The following is a 24,002-nucleotide window of genomic DNA, read 5'->3' on the forward strand; positions in this document are numbered from 1 at the left end:
GCATAATGGTGCATAGGATATCATTTCTGGGGGTCTTTCCCCCAATGGTTATTAGCCTACATTTCAAGACAGTCAAGTATAATTCAATGAGTACATTGAATCAATTGCTGGAATTGAAGGCTAAAAACAAAATATTTTTGGAAATAGACTACGCCTACAGAGTAATTTAGTTCAACCAACTATTTCCACATTTTGCCTCTATTCTGTATGACCATGCAGTGGTAGACTAGGCTACAATTTAGCCTGTTATAATTTATTATTTGCGCGACGACCCGTCAATTATAATCCTTCCACTTTAAACTGCGAGCCTCGTTCTCGCCTCCTAATTGCCGAGCCCAGAAACTGGCCTATGAGTAAACAGTGTATATCTGGGCAGCAGTGCACCGTGCATCAACCAGCCAGCGACACTCCCTCATCCCCAAACTGGACCGTGCGTCTCCCCGGAACTCCAACAGCCGTAGCGGCTGTCAACGTTTTAAAATTGGGTTTCGGTCCAATAATATGGCGATAGACGGATGGAAATACTGATGACAGTCCGAAAGATCGCCTCGATTTGTACGATGGTACGGTATTTTTTCTGTTTACAATTCGTTCTTTCCTATGCGATGATGTTCTCCTTGCAGCTAGCTAATTGGCTAATGCTAGCTAACCTGGCTAACAGGACATGACTGAGGTTTTCCAGAAAGTTGGCTAGTTAGCCAGCTAGCTAACGTACCTAGCTAGATCTCTAAGCAAACATTTAATAAATAGTTGGCTGTAATTGATACTTTGCCCTCTTGAAATTCAACAACTAAATGTATCACCACCGATAGAAGAACCAGTATCTTTGGGATCACTAGACTGCACGGGCTTGTTCTGAAGGTGGATGAACAGGGGTATCTAGTTAAGCTAACAAGCTAGCTAACATTAGCTAGTTGGCTAGCAATAATCCTAGCCACGAGATGATGCTAGCTAGTTATCAATAATACAAAGCTGTCTTGACAGTTACTTGGCGAACTATGTAGCTTTCTCAGTCATCGTAGGCGTTTATTTGATCAAATCATTTGGAACCTAGCTAGCTAGTAGTGAAATCATTGCTCAACCTTTCAACTTCAAGTAACTACATTTTAGATGGCCAGCTACTACTGAACATATGCTTGCCAACAACATTCCTCTGACTAGTTAACAAGATTTTAACATAGTTAGTTAGCTGAGTTTAGCAAGTAAGCTAGCTCTATAGCTATTATTAAAAGGCAGAGGTCAGAGGGAGTTAAAGGCGCTGCCTGGTGTGACGTCTGCATTGGCTGTGCAGTATTTACTGGCCTCTGCAGAAGTCAGGGTATTGACAAGGAAGTGAGTTTGTGTTTATACAGGACCTCCCGCCCCCATCTACCGTCAACCTGTCATGTTACAAAATTTGAGGCGCACTGCGATGTGGTACAGAGCTCAAGTTGGCGTCTGTGTGCCTCTGGAGGCTTCGCAATTGCGTCACCTCCGACCACATTGTCGGATCAAGCATAAATTGGCTCTTATATTAACCTGAGCGGCGGTGCACCGGGATATGGCCGGTGATGTGAATGGCCAAAAGCGATGAGGGAGGAGCGCCCTTCTCAAATCGAACAGTAATCTGCGCCGCTGGGTCATGTTGTCAACAAGGCAGCAAGGAACATCGTCCAGAAACGTCCAATTTTCCATAAAATATGTGTTCGAATTTTCAAACTATACTGAACAAAAATATAAACGCAACATGCAACAATTTCAAAGATTTTACAGCGTTATAGTTCATATAAGGAAAACAGTCAATTGAAATAAATAAATTAGACCTTAATGGATTCCACATTACTGGGAATACAGATATGCATCTGTTGGTCACAGATACCTTAAAAAAAAAAAAGTAGGGCTGTGGATCAGAGAACCAGTCTGTATCTGGTGTGACCACCATTTGCCTCATGCAACACATCTCCTTCACATCAGGCTGTCGGGTTAGTGGACCACTGAACTAGGGGACAAATATAGCCCCTGTTCTACGTAGAAGGGACCGCCTCTGTCCTCTAGAAGGGTCCACATGCAAACGGATTCTGTCTCATGAGGAATATTCTGCCTTTACCTGAGAGGACACCTATGAGAATAACATTTGATTTGTTTTGAGAAGCCACCAACACCATCTCATTATTTTAATGTAATTTAAAAAAATATGATTTACACTGAACAAAAATGTAAACGCAACAATTTCAAAGATTTTACTTCATATAAGGAAATCAAATCATTAGGCCCTAATCTATGGATTTCACATGACTGGGAATAAAGATATGCATCTGTTGGTCACAGATACCTTTTTTTTTTTTTTTTTTAAGGTAGGGGCGTGGATCAGAAAACCAGTCAGTATCTGCTGTGACCACCATTTGCCTCATACAGCACGACACGTCTCCTTCACATAGAGTTGATCAGGCTGTTGATTGTGGCCTGTGGAATGTTGTCCCACTCCTCTTCAATGGCTGTGCGAAGTTGCTGGATATTGGCAGGAACTGGAACATGCTGTCGTACACGTCGATCCAGAGCATCCCAAACATGCTCAATGGGTAACATGTCTGGTGAGTATGCAGGCCATGGAAGAACTGAGACATTTTCAGCTTCCAGGAATTGTGTACAGATGCTTGCGACATGGGGCCGGGCATTATGATGCTGAAACATGAGGTGATGGCGGTGGATGAATGGCACGACGGTGGGCATCAGGATCTCGTCATGGTATCTCTGTGCTTTCAAATTGCCATCGATAAAATGAAATTGTGTTCGTTGTCCGTAGCTTATGTCTGCCAATACCATAACCTCACCGCCACCATGGGTCAATCTGTTCACAACATTGACATCAGCAAACCGCTCACCCACACTACACCCATCTGCCCGTACAGTTGAAACCGCGATTCATCCGTGAAGAGCACACTTCTCCAGCGTGCCGGTGGCCATCGAAGGTGAGGATTTGCGATGTGGAGGTCCAGGGCTGGCCTGGTTACGTGTGGTCTGCGGTTGTGAGGCCGGTTGGCTGTACTGCCAAATTCTCTGAAACGACGTTGGAGGCGGCATACGTAGAGAAATGAACATTCAATTATCTGGCAACTGCTCTGGTGGACAGTCCTGCAGTCAGCATTCCAATTGCATGCTCCCTCAACTTGAGACATCTGTGGCATTGTGTTGTGACACAACTGCACACTTTAGAGTGGCCTTTTATTGTCCCCAACACAAGGTGCACCTGTGTACTGATCATGCTGCTTAATCAGCTTCTTGATATGCCAGACCTGTCAGGTGGATGGATTATCTTGGCAAAGGAGAAATGCTCACTAACAGGGATGTAAAACTAATTTGTGCACAACATTTGAGAGAAGCGTTTTGTGGCGTATGGAACATTTCTGGGATGTTTTATTTCAGCTAATGAAACATGGGACCAACACTTTACATGTTGCCTTTTTTATTTATTTTTTACTCCGTACAGTTTTCATTGGGAAGGCAGATAAAGCATTTTTATCGAGCAATTATGTTTGCATGTGAAAACACTGAATCCTACTCATTACTCCACATGCTTAATCTAGCCTACGTCACTTTTGTTTTGAGCCAACTTCGCTCTCAGCCAGAACTGGGCAGCTGAGAGCCTGGTTCCAAAACGAATGTAATCACTTTTGACCCGGTGCAAACTCCTCCCACCGGGGTAACCCGGGCCAGATAATCGAGTCCCCTCAATGCTTTTTAGCTCAAGCTTAATTGGTTTGTTATGTAGCCAACAGCTCAATTCTATGGAATGGCAGAGTGCTGGTTGGCTGTATCATTCTGGAATACCTGGAGAGAAGTTCCACCCGAAATGCAACTCAACCAGTTTCCTCCCGTCTCTGTCTAAACATCAGTTGCCAGGCAACGAGACACCAGAGTGCCACCCTGAGTTTGTTATATAATCATATTCTCAGGGCTCCCCACATTTGACAAACAAGTGACTATTTATTTACATCGACTCCCAACTCACTGGCAAAGAAGCGTATAATCCGGTGACCGATTTTAAGTCGAACCGTAATTTGGCTGAGAGGAATGACGGACATCGGGGAGAATTCTCCCACACAGCCTTTCTTAATTTAGAGTGCGCGATGAGGGTGTTAGAAAGCCAGTTTACCCATGTGTGTGTGTGTGTGGCCTGTCCTCCGTCTGTCTCTGCATCTTCTAGATCTGTTGAGTCATATGGAATCGTCACAGACAGACACAGATATTTTGTCATTCAATCAGCTGTTGCCTTTCCTATATAACGATGCCATAGACTGTAGAGCATGCTAATGAATGCCTAGGAAATGTGTAATGATGAATAAGTACTAGGGGGACCAAACATCTGTTCCGTCATGGCATCTGTGACAGTTCTATCTCCATGGGTCCACACCTTCTGTCCCAACGCGATGCTGGACTAGTGAAGTCCCAGGCAGATGGTGCACTTGATGCTCTGTAAAAGCCTTAACATAATGGTTGTGAAATATTGTTGCACATCGCAAAGATAACTTAGGGGTCAAATGGGGTGGGGATACACTTGAGCAGTGTGTAGCGCTGGCCAAAGAGAATCTAACTAGGCGTTGTCCCAATAATTATACTAGCATACTACATTCAAGCCAAGCATACTAACTTCTTAGATGTGCCGAACTCAGGGGTCAGATAGCCTAATTTGATTCACCCGTTGTCCCAATATTCATACTTAATAGCCTATAATGCATGACAAGTTATCCAAGAATGCTAAACAGCTTGTGTGGATATTGAGATGGTTGGCCTGCCTAGAATACGGCCTGGATCATAGTGTCTGCTTGCTAAAATCAATGTACATGTAATACTTACTTTGTCTTCCAGGGCGCCAATGCCTCTGCTTTGGAGAAGGAGATTGGACCAGAACAGTTTCCCGTTAATGAACACTACTTTGGATTGGTCAACGTAAGTACCAACACAACAATATTAACCATAGCTATTGGTCAACGTAAGTTTCACAGCATGCACCTGCACCAACACAATATTTGCCAATCGTTACAGTACCATGGTAACAGTACCATGGTAACACTTTTGCCAACAATTGTAACACAATACTCTTCGTGCTCTCTTATTTTTAATTTTAATTTTTCCAGTTCGGGAACACCTGCTACTGTAACTCGGTGCTGCAGGCCCTCTACTTCTGCCGTCCGTTCAGGGAGAAGGTCCTGGCCTACAAGGTCCAGCCCAGACGTAAAGAGTCACTGCTCACCTGTCTTTCTGACCTCTTCAACAGGTACAGGGAGAGAACATGCGGAACTCTTAGCTCCACTCTTATCCTCTTGCGTAAACAAATTTAAAGGGTGGAACCAAAAAAGAGAGAACATGGGGCAGAAGGCCAGCACTTAGAAATAAGTAATAATAAGTTGCAATGGATTTTTTTCAGCATCGCCACGCAGAAGAAGAAGGTGGGAGTCATCCCTCCCAAGAAATTCATCTCACGACTGAGGAAAGAAAATGGTGAGGGAGGAAGGAAGGAGTGGTGGGGAGAAGGTGGGAGAGGGAAGGATGGAGATCGGAGAAATGTAGCAATTTTAGACGATTCAAAGCTCTTCCTTCTTCTCTCTCTCTCCCTCCAGAGCTGTTTGACAACTACATGCAACAGGATGCCCATGAGTTCCTTAACTACCTCCTCAACACTATCGCTGACCTGCTGCAGGAGGAGAGGAGCCAGGAGAGCCAGCAGAATGGAAAGCTGTTGCAGAACGGAGGAGTTGGGGGCGGGACGGGAGGAGGAGAGGAAGAGAAGACACAGCAGACCTGGGTCCACGAGATCTTCCAGGGAACCCTGACCAACGAGACGCGCTGCCTCAACTGTGAAGCTGTAAGTGGAGGGAGATCCAAGATGAAGACTGTTAATAGGGTGATGAATGGGGCAGAGAGCCGTAATGGAGGCTGGGCTATGCCAGTTTCCAAATACTATACTGTGATGGGAGAGGGAGATCCAAAATGGAGACTGTTATTTCATTTGAAATAAAGGAAATTAATAGGCCCAGGAGCTGTAATGGATGTCTGCCTGTGCCAGTTTTCGAATACTTTTAATGGCAGAAGGAGAGCCAAAATGGAGACTGTTATTGGATTTGAAATGACGGAATTCAATGGGGCCATGAGCCGTTTCCTGATACTGTACTGTGTTTAGAGTTAATGTAACCAGTGTCCTGCCTGGCTCTGTGTGTCCAGGTGAGCAGTAAAGATGAGGACTTCCTGGACCTGTCTGTCGACGTGGAGCAGAACACCTCCATCACACACTGTCTCAGGTAGGTGTGTGTTTGTGTGTGTGTGTGTGTGTGTGTGTTGACACACACCTGGACCACACAGACATGTTCAGTTGGAGAAAGTGTTAGTCCACTTCGTTACTCCATGCGTGACGTCACTGTGAATGCTCCATCTCTGTTTCTTCCCTCCACAGGGGTTTCAGCAACACCGAGACACTTTGTAGTGAATACAAGTACTACTGTGAACAGTGTCGGAGTAAACAGGAAGCACAGAAAAGGTGAGCAGTTGGATTTGACATAGATGATGATGGTGGGAAATGCAGGCTAACACTACAAAAATGGCCACTGTTGTTGCTAGGAGAAATGGTCTGTTTTGAAAAGTGCATTATTGTTTTTACTTGGATGCTGCAGAGTGAGTTGTGTTTTGTAGTTAGTTTTGAATACAGCTCTGTATACCAACTGGCTGAAGTACAAACTGTAGCTTGGCCTGGTCCATGTTCGGATGTTAAGTGCACTTGATCGTCTCCATTAGTGTATTGGCATTTTATTAGAATCCCCATTAGCTGTTGCGAAAGCAGCAGCTACTCTTCCTGGGGTCCACATGAAACATGACATAATACAGACCATTAATAGACAAGAACAGCTCAAGGACAGAACTACGTAGATTTTTAAAAATGGCTCACATCCTACATATGAAAACATACGCACAACATTTCTAGGTGAAATAGGGGAGAGGCGTGTGAAGGGTGCTGTGTATCTGGGGTTGAATACTTAAACACTCCCAACTAAGGGCCCCAACCATCACAGTCCAGGCGTCTACTCCCCCCTAAAAAGCCCACTTCATTTGGGTGGTGCAGGAATGGAAAGGCTTTAGTTCCAAAAGCAGTGTACTGCGTCAGCTGCGTACATCCGCCGTTTTCCAGATACCAAAAATATAATAAAGAAATAGAAATATCTGCACACTTAACAAAACACACAGCATAAGAGCAATTCCTTGCTGCATCACTACACCATCCTATCCTACAGTCAAATATGAATATGTTCTATATTATTATAAATAGGATGCGTGTGACGATAATGGTGCTACATCTGAAGAGGTTTAAATAATAACCCTAATCCTAACATTAACCCTAATACTAACATTAACCCTAATACTAATCCTAACATTAACCCTAATACTAACCCTAACATTAACCCTAATACCACATTTTACACTTACGTTTTAGTCAATTAACAGCCGCTCTTATCGAGTGACTTACAGGAGCAATTAGGGTTGAGTGCCTTGCTCAAGGGCACATCGGCAGATGTTTCACCTAGTTGGCTCTGGGATTCGAACCAGCAACCTTTCAGGTACTGGCCCAACACTCTTAACTGCTAGGCTACCTGCCGCCTTACTAAATCTAACATTGTTCATCATTATTATTATTATTATTATTATTATTATATTATATAGGATGCGTGTGAAGAAGCTCCCTATGATCCTGGCATTACATCTGAAGAGGTTTAAGTACATGGACCAGTTGCATCGCTACACCAAGCTGTCCTATCGTGTCGTCTTCCCTCTGGAGCTCCGCCTCTTCAACACCTCAGGAGACGCCACCAACCCCGACCGCATGTATGACCTGGTCGCCGTGGTCGTCCACTGTGGAAGGTACGGTCACACGCACACACACCAACCCCGACCGCATGTACGACCTGGTTGCCGAGGTCGTCCACTGTGGAAGGTAAAGAGAGAGCGAGAGACAGAGAGCGAGGGTGTGTGTCTCTGGGAACTTGAACAGACGTACAGATTGATAGACACACACAGCAGTCTTTTGTGATAACTCTAACGTGTATGTCTGTCGTCCTCTCGGTCTCCAGTGGTCCAAGCCGTGGTCATTAACTCCTGTCTAAAATGTGTACAGTGCCTTAAGGGGTATGAATACTTTCTGGACGTATTCCACATGTTGTTGTTACAGCCTGAATTCAAAATAGGTTAAAAATATCCATCTACAACCAATACCCCATACTGAAAAAGTTAAAACATGTTATTAGAAATGTTTGCAAATTGAAATATCTAATTTACATAAGTATTCACACCCCTGAGTCAATACATGTTAGAATAACCTTTGTCAGTGATTACAGCTGTGAGTCTTTCTGGGTAAGTCTCTAAGAGCTTTGCACACCTGGATTGTATAATATTTGCACATTATTATTTTTAAAATTCTTCATCCTCTGTCAAGTTGGGTGTTGATCATAACACTTTGTATTCAGGACATAAATTAATTTCTTTGTCACATTTTTTGCAGTATTACTTTAGTGCCTTATTGCAAACAGAATGCATGTTTTGGAATATTTTGATTCTGTACAGGCTTCACTCTGTCATTTAGGTAACTATTGTGGAGTAACTGCAATGTTGATCCAGACTCAGTTTTCTCCTATCACAGACATTAAACTCTGTAACTGTTTTAAAGTTACCATTGGCCTCATGGTGAAATCCCTGAGCGGTTTCCTTCCTCTCCGGCAACTGAGTTAGGAAGGACGCCTGTATCTTTGCAGTGACTGGGAGTATTGTTACACCATCCAAAGTGTAATTAATAACTTCACCATGCTCAAAGGCATATTCAATGTCTGCTTATTATTATATTTTTCTCATCTATCAATGGGTGCCCTTTGCGAAGCATTGGGAAATCTCCCTGGTGTTTGTGGTTGAATCTGTGTTTTGAAATTCACTGCTCGACTGAGGGACCTTATAGATAATTGTATGTGTAGGCTACAGAGATGAGGTAGTCATTCAAAAATCATGTTAAACACTATTATTGCACTGAGGGAGTCCATGCAACTTGTTATGTGACTTGTTAGGCAGATTTTTACTCCTGAACATATTTAGGCTTGCCATATCAAAGGAGTTGAATACTTTACTCAATACATTTTCAGTTTTCAATTGTTATTAATTAGTAAACATTTCTAAAAACATAATTCCACTTTTACATTGTGGTATTGTGTGTAGGCCAGTGACACAACATCTCAATTTAATCCATTTTAAATTCAGGCTGTAACACAAAATGTGGAAAAAGTAAAGGGGTGTGAATACTTTCCTCTCTCTGTCCCCAGTGGTCCAAACCGTGGTCATTACATCACCATAGTGAAGAGTCATGGGTTCTGGCTCCTGTTTGATGACGACATCGTAGAGGTAAGGAGGGATTGACCTCTTCAATAATCTCCCCCCCCCCCCCCCCCCCCTCTATTTCTCTCTTTCTTCAATCTAATCTTCATCTATAGGACACCTATCTAACACTCAAACTGGGTTCTCAAATTATATCTCTGCCGTTTTTTGTCATGACCCCTCAGCCCTTGACTTTTCCTAAGTAAGTCTTTAACAAACTAACGTTGTTAGAATTTTGATTTGAATTTACAAACCGCAGTTTTAGGATGATGTCATTCCCCCCCGCCCCGCCCTTCCTTCACCCGACAGTTGGCTACATCTGACAATGGCCCATCGAAACTACACCTAAACTATATCGATACTAATTTCACACATATAATAATAGATGTAGCCTAAAGACAAGAATAAATAGACAATAGTCTGATGGGTGACAATATTATAAATTGCCTTGTGAATGAAGAGACTGCAGAGCAGCGTGGGTAATTGACAAAGAAGGGAACGGAGTTTACCAAAAAGTAACTTTTTTTTCAAATAATCCTACCGAAGTTCATGCAGGTCGTTTTCTATAATCTATTGGAAAGAGCAGATTCTAAGGTTTCAAAAACGCCTACATTTGTCAAACAACTCTCAAAATTGAGCAGATGGGGTCCATTTCAAATTCTCACTTTTTTTTGTAGAATAACCTCAATTCCTTGTGTTCCACACTTAAGCACTCGCTGCAGCATATAGCCAAGGCTACTGAGCACAGACTAGTAACATAATGCAACTTAATATATGCTGTTCTGTTCTTTTTGAAATCAATTTTCTTACTTTAATAATGTTTCCTAAGACCTGCCTTAACAGAATTGTAACATAAACTAATGACAATGCTATTGTGTTCTTTGAAATGTGTTTTGTATTCTAATATTATTATATTTAAGACCTTCATAAACACAACCAAATGATTATTTTTTGCGATAGCGTGTATTAAATGTATTTATTAGGCCGTTAGAATGTTGACGCCCCAAAGGCTTAAACTGGGATGCCTTGAGGCCCGGCCAGTCTAGTGTTAAAGATATGGTTTGCTGGAGACGAGCAAAACAGAGCGGTAAAATAAACAGTTGTTTTTACGGATCGGCCCAGGCAATAACTGTCTCTGCAGGCGCCTCCAGTAATGATGTGTTGTCAACAACTGACACAATGCATAGCTTTCACACTCCTAGTGTAAACCAGTAGATCTCAGATTCTACTAACTCATTTACAGCATCCATAGAGACCCATCAGGTATTCCAGGCTGCAGTCCATCCCCCTACTCCCTGCCGGACCTGGGTTCAAGTACTATTTGCAATCATTTCAAATACTTTATCTGGGCTTGAATATGCTTACCTGGCACAATGGAACGAATATAATACTCTCAAGGAGTGCAAACCCCACACATCTGGCGCTCCAGGCAGGCAAGAGAAAACGCTAAAAGTATTTGAAAGATTTCTGCTCCCAATGGAGTCTGGAATGCCTTCCTCCTTCCGCTACGCTCTGCTCCGGTGGACCCAGAACGCTCTGCTCCGGTGGACCCAGATAGATCCTGGTGGCTGTGTGAGTAATGGAGAGCTACGCTCTGCTCCGGTGGACCCAGATAGATCCTGGTGGCTGTGTGAGTAATGGAGAGCTACGCTCTGCTCCGGTGGACCCAGATAGATCCTGGTGGCTGTGTGAGTAATGGAGAGCTACGCTCTGCTCCGGTCGACCCAGATAGATCCTGGTGGCTGTGTGAGTAATGGAGAGCTACGCTCTGCTCCGGTCGACCCAGATAGATCCTGGTGGCTGTGTGAGTAATGGAGAGCTACGCTCTGCTCCGGTCGACCCAGATAGATCCTGGTGGCTGTGTGAGTAATGGAGAGCTACGCTCTGCTCCGGTCGACCCAGATAGATCCTGGTGGCTGTGTGAGTAATGGAGAGCTACGCTCTGCTCCGGTGGACCCAGATAGATCCTGGTGGCTGTGTGAGTAATGGAGAGCTACGCTCTGCTCCGGTCGACCCAGATAGATCCTGGTGGCTGTGTGAGTAATGGAGAGCTACGCTCTGCTCCGGTGGACCCAGATAGATCCTGGTGGCTGTGTGAGTAATGGAGAGCTACGCTCTGCTCCGGTGGACCCAGATAGATCCTGGTGGCTGTGTGAGTAATGGAGAGCTACGCTCTGCTCCGGTGGACCCAGATAGATCCTGGTGGTTGTGTGAGTAATGGAGAGCTACGCTCTGCTCCGGTCGACCCAGATAGATCCTGGTGGCTGTGTGAGTAATGGAGAGCTACGCTCTGCTCCGGTCGACCCAGATAGATCCTGGTGGCTGTGTGAGTAATGGAGAGCTACGCTCTGCTCCGGTCGACCCAGATAGATCCTGGTGGCTGTGTGAGTAATGGAGAGCTACGCTCTGCTCCGGTGGACCCAGATAGATCCTGGTGGCTGTGTGAGTAATGGAGAGCTACGCTCTGCTCCGGTGGACCCAGATAGATCCTGGTGGCTGTGTGAGTAATGGAGGGCTACGCTCTGCTCCGGTCGACCCAGATAGATCCTGGTGGCTGTGTGAGTAATGGAGAGCTACGCTCTGCTCCGGTCGACCCAGATAGATCCTGGTGGCTGTGTGAGTAATGGAGAATTTTTATGAATAAGGGATTTGGGAGCGGGAGAGACGCTGGGAATACCAGTTTTAAATTAGTTAGTAGGATGAGCCGGAGGATCATGGGAGAGAAAGTGAAAAGGTGTGTGTGTGATGGGTTGTACGTATGGTAGTCTCACTCACTCACTCACTCACTCACTCATAGCACAGTATGAACGACTTCACCCCTTGTAGAAAGTAAAGTAGACTGTGTCTGTTGAAATGCTTTCAGCCCAGATCACATTGGGAATAAGTCCACACAGAGCCATGTGCAGTGCATTCTGAAAGTATTCAGACCTCTTCCCTTTTTCCACACTTTGTTACGTTTCAGCCTTATTCTAAAATGGATCAAATATTTTTTTTCTCATCAATCTACACACGATACCCCGTAATGACAAAGCGAAAACAGGTTTTTAAAAATGTTAGCTAATAATCCTCAGCTTCATCAGCTGTCCGTGTGATATTTAATTGTTTTAATTTGTTTTTTATAAATGTGCAAACATTTCCTGTATAGATTGAGGGGGGAAAAACAATTTAATCCATTTTAGAATAAGGCTTTAAAAAAATGTGGAAAAAGTAAAGGGGTCTGAATACATTCCAAATGCACTGAACAAAAATATAAACGCAACAATTTCAACGATTTTACTGAGTTACAGTTCATATAAGGAAATCAGTCAATTGAAATGAATTAATTAGGTCCTAATCTATGGATTTCACATGACTGGGCTGGGGAGCCAGGCCAAGCCAATCAGAATTAGTTTTCCCCTCAAAAGGGCTTCATTATTCATTACAGACAGAAATACTCCTCAGTTTCATCAGCTGTCCGGGTGGCTGGTCTCAGACAATCCTGCAGCTGAAGAAGCCGGATGTGGAGGTCCTGGGCTGGTGTGGTTACACGTGGTCTGCGGTTGTGAGGCCAGTTGGACGTACTGCCAAATTCTCCAAAACGACGTTGGAGGTGGCTTATGAACATTTAATTATCTGGCAACAGCTTTGGTGGACATTCCTGTAGTCAGCATGCCAATTGAACGCTCCCTCAACTTGAGACATCTGTGGCATTGTGTTGTGACAAAACTGCACATTTTAGTGGCATTTTATTGTCCCCAGCACAAGGTGCACCTGTAATGAGCATGCCGTTTAATCAGCTTCTTTATGTCACACCATCAGGTGGATGGATTATCTTGGCAAAGGAGAACTGTTCACTAACAGGGATGTAAAACAAATTTGTGCACCAAATTTGAGAGAAACAAGCTTTTTGTTTGTCTGGAAAAATGTTAGGGTCATTTATTTCAGCACATGAAACGTGGCACCAACACTTTACATGTTGCATTTATATTTTGGTTCAGTGTATATTTAGAGAGTTGGGCCAACTTAGAATTTGAAATGTTCTAATTCTAGACATTCAGTGACATAGCATTGGTCAAATATTCCCCATGTAATGTTAATGGGGAGCTAACATGGCTGCCATATAATTTAGTTTTCATGTAAATGCATCATAATGTAGAACCCTCAATGTCCCAACTCTAAATACATGGCTCTTAGTCCACACAATAGTAGTACAGTGGGGAGAACAAGTATTTGATACACTGCTGATTTTGCAGGTTTTCCTACTTACAAAGCATGTAGAGGTCTGTAATTTTATTGCATGACATAAGTATTTGATACATCAGAAAAGCAGAACTTAATATTTGGTACAGAAACCTTTGTTTGCAAATACAGAGATCATACGTTTCCTGTAGGTCTTGACCAGGTTTGCACACACTGCAGCAGGGATTTTGGCCCACTCCTCCATACAGACCTTCTCCAGATCCTTCAGGTTTTGGGGCTGTCACTGGGCAATACAGACTTTCAGCTCCCTCCAAAGATTTTCTATTGGGTTCAGGTCTGGAGACTGGCTAGGCCACTCCAGGACCTTGAGATGCTTCTTACGGAGCCACTCCTTAGTTGCCCTGGCTGTGTGTTTTGGGTCGTTGTCATGCTGGAAGACCCAGCCACGACCCATCTTCAATGCTCTTACTGAGGGAAGGAGGTTGTTGTCCAAGATCTCGCGATACATGGCCCCATCCATCCTCCCCTCAATACGGTGCAGTCGTCCTGTCCCCTTTGCAGAAAAGCATCCCCAAAGAATGATGTTTCCATGCTTCACGGTTGGGATGGTGTTCTTGGGGTTGTACTCATCCTTCTTCTTCCTCCAAACACGGCGAGTGGCGTTTAGACCAAAAAGCTCTATTTTTGTCTCATCAGACCACATGACCTTCTCCCATTTCTGCTCTGGATCATCCAGATGGTCATTGGCAAACTTCAGATGGACCTGGACATGCGCTGGCTTGAGCAGGGGGACCTTGCGTGCGCTGCAGGATTTTAATCCATGACGGTGTAGTGTGTTACTAATGGTTTTCTTTGAGACTGTGGTACCAGCTCTCTTCAGGTCATTGACCAGGTCCTGCGTGTAGTTCTGGGCTGATTCCTCACCTTCCTCATGATCATTGATGCCCCACGAGGTGAGATCTTGCATGGAGCCCCAGACCGAGGGTGTTTGACCGTCATCTTGAACTTCTTCCATTTTCTAATAATTGCGCCAACAGTTGTTGCCTTCTCACCAAGCTGCTTGCCTATTGTCCTGTAGCCCATCCCAGCCTTGTGCAGGTCTACAATTTTATCCCTGATGTCCTTACACAGCTCTCTGGTCTTGGCCATTGTGGAGAGGTTGGAGTCTGTTTGATTGTGTGGACAGGTGTCTTTTATACAGGTAACGAGTGGAGAACAGGAGGGCTTCTTAAAGAAAAACTAACAGGTCTGTGAGAGACGGAATTCTTACTGGTTGGTAGGTGATCAAATACTTAAGTCATGCAATAAAATGCAAATTAATAACTTAAAAATCATACAATGTGATTTTCTGGATTTTTGTTTTAGATTTCGTCTCTCACAGTTGAAGTGTACCTATGATAAAAATTACAGACCTCTACATGCTTTGTAAGTAGGAAAACCTGCAAAATCGGCAGTGTTTCAAATACTTGTTCTCCCCATATATGGTTTTGTTTTAAATGTACCCGCAGTGGTATGTTATAGCAATCGAGGGGCCTGCTTTTTCCATTCCGGGTAGACACTTCCCATAGGCACAGCTCTAGGATCATCTTACTCTGTTTACCCAGTGTAACCATTAGAGGGGAGAATGCAAAACTGATCTTAGATCAGTGTCTAGTGGTTTTTTCCACTATGGGAAAGAGTCCCATCTGAACATCTGGTGGACGTGCAGGATCTGGCTGAGTGATGGAGTTTCCGCTTGGTAACATGTTAACTCCAAGACACTGGTCTCAGATCAGGTTTGGGTTTTACCTTTTGAATGGTTAGGGTTTAGGGACAGTAGGCTGATCCTAGATCCAGTTTTTCCCCTATAAGCATTTAGCAGCAGCACCACAACATAAAAAAATATATATATATATTCCAAATGTGTGATTTCTTTTCGGGATGGTAAAATGTTTTCAGTGTAAAATGAAATGACTAAAACAATATATAAAGTATGTAGAAAATGTAATGGAGCAATATCATTTTTAAATAAGAATATTTGAGAACTATCACCAAAATAAAAACTAGACAGTCAGAGAGAATCAAAACATTTCATGGCATGGGGCCCCCATTGACTATGTTTGAGTCACTCGGGTAGGATGAGAACACTTCATAAGCCAAATGTGTAGAATTGCAGGAAATTCGCTTTAAACCAGCTACATTTAGTCTCTGCGGCTAAGAGGAGGGCCTCTAAAACCTCACTGAGGGTTGTTTGTATCTACATGTTCTACCTGGGACGATAAACTGAAAATAATTAAAAAATAAATGTGGTGCACATTAGTGTTATAAAGTTATCGTTCAACTAATCGTTATCGCATCAATTCAGGCAAGTAATTCGCGATATGGAATTTTGTCCATATCGCCCAGCCCTAAATGTATCATAACCATAATACTATTCTTAAAGAGTTCCAAAATGTGTATGACCACTAACACAGAACACAGAAATACAGGGCTCTCTTTATAATAATAATAATAATATAATATGCCATTTAGCAGACGCTTTTATCCAAAGCGACTTACAGTCATGCGTGCATACATTTTTTTTGTGTATGGGAGGTACCGGGGATCGAACCCACTACCTTGGCGTTACAAGCGCCGTGCTCTACCAGCTGAGCTTTACACATGGAGAAAAGTTGTGAACTACAGTGAGGGGAGAAAAGTATTTGATCCCCTGCTGATTTTGTACGTTTGCCCACTGACAAAGAAATGATCAGTCTATAATCTTAATGGTAGGTTTATTTGAACAGTGAGAGACATAATAACAACAAAACAATCCAGAAAAACACATGTCAAAAATGTTATAAATTGATTTGCATTTTAATGAGGGAAATAAGTATTTGACCCCCTCTCAAACAGAAAGATTTCTGGCTCCCAGGTGTCTTTTATACAGGTAACGAGCTGAGATTAGGAGCACACTCTTAAAGGGAGTGCTCCTAATCTCAGCTTGTTACCTGTATAAAATACACCTGTCCACAGAAGCAATCAATCAATCGGATTCCAAACTCTCCACCATGGCCAATATCAAAGAGCTCTCCAAGGATATCAGGGACAAGATTGTAGACCTACACAAGGCTGGAATGGGCTACAAGACCATCACCAAGCAGCTTGGTGAGAAGGTGACAACAGTTGGTGCGATTATTCGCAAATGGAAGAAACACAAAAGAACTGTCAATCTCCCTTGGCCTGGGGCTCCATGCAAGATCTCACCTCGTGGAGTTGCAATGATCATGAGAACGGTGAGGAATCAGCCAAGAACTACACGGGAGGATCTTGTCAATGATCTCAAGGCAGCTGGGACCATAGTCACCAAGAAAACAATTGGTAACACGCTACGCCGTGAAGGACTGAAATCATGCAGCGCCCGCAAGGTCCCCCTGCTCAAGAAAGCACATATACAGGGCTGTCTGAAGTTTGCCAATGAACATCTGAATGATTCAGAGGAGAACTGGGTGAAAGTGTTGTGGTCAGATGAGACCAAAATTGAGCTCTTTGGCAACAACTCAGCTCGCCGTGTTTGGAGGAGGAGGAATGCTGCGTATGACCCCAAGAACACCATCCCCACCGTCAAACATGGAGGTGGAAACATTATGCTTTGGGGGTGTTTTTCTACTAAGGGGACAGGACAACTTCAACGCATCAAATGGACGGTGCTATGTACCGTCAAATCTTGGGTGAGAACCTCCTTCCCTCAGCCAGGGCATTGAAAATGGGTAGTGGATGGGTATTTCAGCATGACAATGACCCAAAACACATGGCCAAGGCAACAAAGGAGTGGCTCAAGAAGAAGCACATTAAGGTCCTGGAGTGGCCTAGCCAGTCTCCAGACCTTAATCCCATAGAAAATCTGTGGAGGGAGCTGAAGGTTCGAGTTGCCAAACGTCAGCCTCAACTTGAATGACTTGGAGAAGATCTGCAAAGAGTAGTGGGACAAAATCCCTCCTGAGATGTGTGCAAACCTGGTGGCCAACTACAAGAAATGTCTGACCTCTGTGATTGCCAACAAGGGTTTTGCCACCAAGTACTAAGTCATGTTTTGCAGAGGGGTCAAATACTTATTTCCCTCATTAAAATGCAAATCAAATAATAACATTTGTTATATGCGTTTTTCTGGATTTTTTTGATGTTATTCTGTCTCTCACTGTTAAAATAAACCTACCATTTAAAATTATAGACTGATCATTTCTTTGTCAGTGGGCAAATGTACAAAATCAGCAGGGGATCAAATACTTTTTTTCCCCTCACTGTATATGCTGAACTATATACACTACCGGTCAAAAGTTTTAGAACACCTACTCATTCAAGGGTTTTTCTTAATTTTTTACTATTTTCTACATTGTATAATAATAGTGAAGGCATCAAAACTATGAAATAACACATATGGAATCATGTAGTAACCAAAAAAGTGTTAAACAAATTAAAATATATTTCATATTTGAGATTCTTCAAATAGACACCCTTTGCCTTGATGACAGCTTTGCACACTCTTGGCATTCTCTCAAGCAGCTTCACCTGGAATGCTTTTCCAACAGTCTTGAAGGAGTTCCCACATATGCTGAGCACTTGTTGGCTGCATTTCCTTCACTCTGCGGTCCGACTCATCCCAAACCATCTCAATTTGGTTGAGGTCTGGGGATTGTGGAGGCCAGGTCATCTGATTCACCACTCCATCACTCTCCTTCTTAAATCAAATAGCCCTTACACAGCCTGGAGGTGTGTCGGGTCATTGTTCTGTTGAAAAACAAATGATAGTCCCACTAAGCCCAAACCAGATGGGATGGCGTATTGCTGTGGTAGCCATGTTGGTTAAGTGTACCTTCTTTATACTAAATAAATCACAGACCGTGTCACCAGCAAAGCACCCCCACACCATAACACCTCCTCCTCCTCCATGCTTTAAGGTGGGAACTAAACGTGCAGAGATCATCCGTTCACCCACACCGCGTCTCACAAAGACACAGCAGTTGGAACCAAAAATCTCCAATTTGGACTCCAGACCGAAGGACAGATTTCCACCGGTCTAATGTCCATTGCTCGTGTTTCTTTGACCAAGCAGTTCTCTTCTTATTATTGGTGTCCGTTAGTAGTGGTTTCTTTGCAGCAATTCAACCATGAAGGCCTGATTCACACAGTCCCCTCTGAACAGTTGATGTGTCTGAGACTTGAACTCTGTGAAGCATTTATTTGGGCTGCAGTTTCTGAGGCTGGTAACTCTAATGAGCTTACCCTCTGCAGTAGAGGTAACTCTGGGTCTTCCATTCCTGTGGCGGTCCTCATGAGAGCCCGTTTCATCATAGCGCTTGATGGTATTTGCGACTGCACTTGTTCTTGAAATGTTCCATATTGACTGACCTTCATGACTTAAAGTAATGATGGACTGGCATTTCTCTTTGCTTATTTGTGCTGTTCTTGCCATAATATGGACTTGGTCTTTTACCAAATAGGGCTGTCTTCTGTAACTTGTCACAACACACTGATTGGCTCAAATGCATTAAGAAGGAAATAAATTCCACAAATTAACTTTTAACAAGGCACACCTGTTAATTGAAATGCATTCCAGGTGACTACCTCATGAAGCTGGTTGAGAGAATGCCAAGAGTGTGCAAAGCTGTCATCAAGGCAAAGAGTGGCTATTTGAAGAATCTCAAATATAAAATATGTCTTGATTTTTTTTAACACTATTTTGTTAACTACATGATTCCATGTGTGTTATTTCATAGTTTTGATGTCTTCACTATTTTTCTACAGTGCAAAAATAAAGAAAAACCTTTGACTGAGTAGGTGTCCAAACTTTTGACTTGTGGTGTGTGTGTATGTGTGTGTGTGTATGTATGTATGTGTGTATATATATATATATATATATATCGGTTGTGTTGTGACAAGGTATGGGTGGTAAACAGAAGATAGCTTTGTTTGGTAAAAGACCAAGTCCATTTTATGGCAAGAACAGCTCAAACTAGCAAAGAGAAACAACAGTCCATCATTACTTTAAGACATGAAGGTCAGTCAATCCAGAAAATGTAGAACTTTTTAAAGTTTCTTCAAGTGCAGTCGCAAATACCATCAAGCGCTATGATGAAACAGGCTCTCATGAGGCCCGCCACAGGAATGGAAGACCCAGAGTTACCTCTGCTGCAGAGGATAAGCTCATTAGAGTTACCAGCCTCAGAAATTGCAACCCAAATAAATGCTTCACAGAGTTCAAGTAACAGACACATCTCAACATCAACTCTTCAGAGGAGACTGTGTGAATCAGGCCTTCATGGTCGAATTGCTGCAAAGAAACCACTACTAAAGGACATCAATAATAAGAAGAGACTTGCTTGGGCCAAGAAACACGAGCAATGGACATTAGACCGGTGGAAGTCTGTCCTTTGGTCTGATGAGTTCAATTTTGAGATTTTTGGTTCCAACCGCCGTGTCTTTGTGAGACGCAGGGTAGGTGAACGGATGATCTCCGCGTGTGTGGTTCCCACCGTAAAGCATGGAGGAGGTGGTATGATGGTGTGGGGGTGCTTTGCTGGTGACACTGTGATTTATTTAGAATTCAAGGCACACTTAACCAGCATGGCTACCACAGCATTCTGCAGCGATACGCCATCCCATCTGGTTTGCACTTAGTCCCACTATCATTTGTTTTTCAACAGGACAATGACCCAAAACACACTTCCAGGCTGTGTAAGGGCTATTTGACCAAGGAGAGTGATGGAATGCTGCAGCAGATGACCTGGCCTCCACAATCACCCAGCCTCAACCCAATTGAGATGGTTTGGGATGAGTTGGACCACAGAGTGAAGGAAAATCAGCCAAAAGTGCTCAGCATATGTGGGAACTCATTCAAGACTGTTGGAAAAGCATTCCTCATGAAGCTGGTTGAGAGAATGTCAAGAGTGTGCAAAGCTGTCATCAAGGCAAAGGGTGGCTACTTTGAAGAATCTCAAATATAAAATATATTTTGATTTGTTGAACTCTGTTTTGGTTAGTACATAATTCCATATGTGTTATTTCATAGTTTTGATGTCTTCACTATTTTTCTACAATATAGAACATTTTTTAAAAATAAAGAAAAACCGTTGAATGAGTAGGTGTGTCCAAACTTTTGACTGGTACTGTATGTATATGGTGAACTATACGTCGCTCTACGTCTGTCTCGAGACAGAAGAAAACATATGGTGAGTAACAGGTTATGATGGTTATGGTGTCTCTTGTCCTTCATCTCTAATCTTAAACTCCTCCCTCTTCTCATCCTCTCCTACTCTCTAGAAAATCGACGCCCAGGCGATCGAGGAGTTCTACGGTCTGACGTCGGACATTTCCAAGAACTCTGAGTCAGGTTACATCCTGTTCTACCAGTCCCGGGACTGAACCAGCCAATGGGATTGGGACTCAGCATTTGAGAGGGAGGGGCTTGGGCTGCCACAGGCCCCGCCCCGCCCAGCCCAGCCCAGCCCACCCCACCATCCGTTATAAATATCCAGGCTTTACAGCGGAGCTTTGCACTGTGGAGCGCCAAGAGGATGGATGGAGGATCTTCAGCAGACAGGAGCCAACGATGGCCGAGCAACCCATCAGTGTGACAGGATTTGACATTGCAGAAGAAGATCAGCGATTAGGGATCGTTATGCTTTGTCATAGTCATCATCGTAGTCAAGATCGTCCTGATGGTCTCTCTCTTTGGTTTGACAGCAGATTAGAAATATATGTTGTGTTGGCTAGCTCTCCCATTACATTACTGGTGTGGGTGGCAACATTACTGGTGTCCTTGTCAAACAGTGCCACTGCAGTGGTGTTAAACAGGAGTTTGGTAGGATGAAAAGTGGATCTGCCATTTCCTGAATGTTCTCCTTACTTTGTTGCCAGTTGTTGTTAGTTTGGAGAGTGGAGTGGAGAGAAGAGTTTGGTCCATATGCAGTTCAGCAGGCCAGATCTGTTTGTGTTATATTATGGTTTGGATGCCGAAAGCTGCACATATAAATATTACCATCTGTTTTAAAGGGACACACATGCGCTCTAGCTCCCCCCTCTGGCAACAACAGCAAACTACACCACACACTACAAAACGCCTGCCAACAACGTGTATGTTGTACGTCTCCTAATCAAGCAAGTCTCCTAATCAAGCAAGTTCCTCCTTGGTGTCAATTGTACCCTATTCCTTTATCTAGTGCACTCCAAACTTGGTTCACTATATATGGAGTGGGCTCTCATTTTGGACGTCGCCCTGCCATCCTCTGTGTAACGCAGAATAAACCCGATTGGCTGCTGCAACATTTAGCTCCTCCACTTCCTGTCACCTGATCAGAACCTTCCAATCAGAGCCTGAAGTAGACAGACGTTTCCTGTTTTAGGTTTTTGAATGCACAAGTAAACCAAACATATCTGTTATTTGGTTGATTATATTTAAGTATGTGCTACACTGCCAGTTGGGGTAACTAACCTAACTTCACTATTTATAGGCTATGTCCCGATATCTATACTAGCGCACTACTAAGTATGCATGCCCAATATATTCTAAGTAGTATGCTAGTGCGGATTTTGGAACAGCCAGTTTCTCTCAACAGAGCGCTAAATGGGATATGGCCCACGAATCATAAAGCTTCTCAGAGTAGGAGTGGTGATCTAGGATCAGTTTGGCCTTTTAGATCATAATGAATCAGATTATTCTGGACCGGGAGGACCTGATCCTAGGTAACCACTCCTACTCCGAGAGGCTTTATGAATACAGGTCCTGATCCATAGCTCTGACATGGGAGGTGATTATATTAGCTAGGACTAGTGGGTCCTGTGTTTAATTGAATGTAAAACGTCTGCCGTTGAAATGTACAGTAAGGAACTGGCTGCTCATTGGTTGGCCCATACACATTGCCTGGGGTTTTCACCTATCCTGACCAGTACTAGTTATATATATTTTTGCATCCCAAATGGCACCCTATTCCCTACATAGTGCACTATTTTTGACCTGGTCCCATAGGTTGCGTTTGGAGTGTGGGAGAGCTAAACTCATTAATGATTGAATTTAGGCCTACTGTAGATGGGTTACTATCTACCAAGTAAACACTAGGACACTCCTCTAGCCGGTAGGGTTCACTCTGAGTCACAAAAGGGCACCCTATTTCTCTTGTGGGGTGTGTGTGTGTGTTGTAAACAGTGGTTTGACCCCTTTCTTTCTCTCTGGGTGATTTGCTGACCGTGCATTTGGCACACACACACACAAACACACACACACACACACACACTAGGGTTGATTTGTGTTAGGAGTAAGCGACCGCGAACACACACCGCAGGACACAGTACAGAAAAAGCGCTTCTTTCCGTAGTGTGTGTTCCAGCCTAGCGTAGAGGGACTTGTAATGTAGCCTGATGTTGCTACGTCAGTAAATACTGTTCACATCTAGCAGCTTCATATGTTACCAACACACTACACTGGTCTGTAATGTAGCCTGTTTTACTTCCTGGATTCTGTCTTTCCTCGTCTCCTCTCCTTCATCTGCAGTGATGTATGAACACTGGGTAGGGGACAGCAACATTTTGCATGCCTTTCCAGGTATTTGCTTTCACCAGTCCAGTCCTTTCAGGTCAATGCAGATGAAGGGAAGGAGACTGGGATAGAGGAGAGGAGACCACGTTAAGACTATTGTGACTCAGCCCCTCAGGTCTGGGAGGAGTTCAAAGGTCATTTTAGCTGCTGGGTCTTTTTTTTTAGGTTCAGGTTGAAGTTGACCCCCAGGCACAGATCTAGGATCTGTGGGATCTACCTTTACCATTATTCCTGAACTTGATCATTTTGGTTGGAAACCTCTAAAACAGACCACAGATCAGTCTCTAAAGGCATCTTCAGCCGTTCTGTTTCTTTGAAATGAAATCCTGTAAGTGTATGTGCTGACACATGCAGTCCGTGACCCAAATGGAACTCCTATTCCCTATATAGTGCACTGATTTGGACCAGAGCCCTGTGCACTAGATTGGGAATATTGGGATCACCGCACCTCCATAAACTGGATGAGATGGGAAGTGATCTCAAAACAAGGATTGGGAACAACCTATATTAAAAACTAAGGTCTGTTTTTTTTTTTATTTAATTATAATTATTAGAAATGTTATGTTGACTTTTTCCTAGATGTGTCTTTAAAAAAATATATTTGTCTAATTTAGTCCTACCATTCTTGTGTAGGCAGCTGAGATGAATGTGTTTTTTTTAGTTATTTGGGGTTATAGTTCAGAGATATTGCCATGCGTTCCAAATGGCTCCCTGTTTGATGCACTACTTTTGACCATGTATTTCCCCATAGGGCTCTGGTCAAAAGTAGTGCAGTATATAGGGAATAGGGTGCCATTTGGGACGTAGATATTTACAATGTGTAAATATAAAGATTTTATTGGAGTTTAAGTAATTGCTTGCTTGAAATAATCAGAGGTCCATGCGTTAGCATGTT

The 24,002-nt window shown here is 43.4% G+C and overlaps 1 protein-coding gene across 2 annotated transcripts; it reads left to right on the forward strand.

Moving 5' to 3' along the window:
• The first annotated feature begins 403 nt into the window (after positions 1-403).
• LOC311114129 (ubiquitin carboxyl-terminal hydrolase 12-like) lies at positions 404-21,954 on the forward strand. 2 transcript variants are annotated; one of them, XM_084189407.1, is made up of 10 exons: positions 404-563; positions 4,846-4,926; positions 5,115-5,254; positions 5,405-5,478; positions 5,598-5,842; positions 6,199-6,275; positions 6,428-6,511; positions 7,687-7,884; positions 9,327-9,405; positions 20,836-21,954. In XM_084189407.1, the coding sequence occupies exons 1-10, from the start codon at positions 516-518 to the stop codon at positions 20,935-20,937; spliced, it is 1,128 nt and encodes a 375-aa protein (XP_084045533.1). In that variant the 5' UTR covers positions 404-515; the 3' UTR covers positions 20,938-21,954. The 2 variants fall into 2 exon arrangements, with proteins under 2 accessions (XP_084045533.1, XP_084045532.1); XM_084189406.1 differs by lacking the exon at positions 20,836-21,954 and adding an exon at positions 20,220-20,581 and having other exon boundaries at positions 407-563.
• The last annotated feature ends 2,048 nt before the right edge of the window (positions 21,955-24,002 follow it).

Source organism: Coregonus lavaretus (assembly GCF_964263955.1).
Source record: "Coregonus lavaretus genome assembly, contig: HAP1_SCAFFOLD_5147, whole genome shotgun sequence".
Taxonomy (NCBI): domain Eukaryota; kingdom Metazoa; phylum Chordata; class Actinopteri; order Salmoniformes; family Salmonidae; genus Coregonus; species Coregonus lavaretus.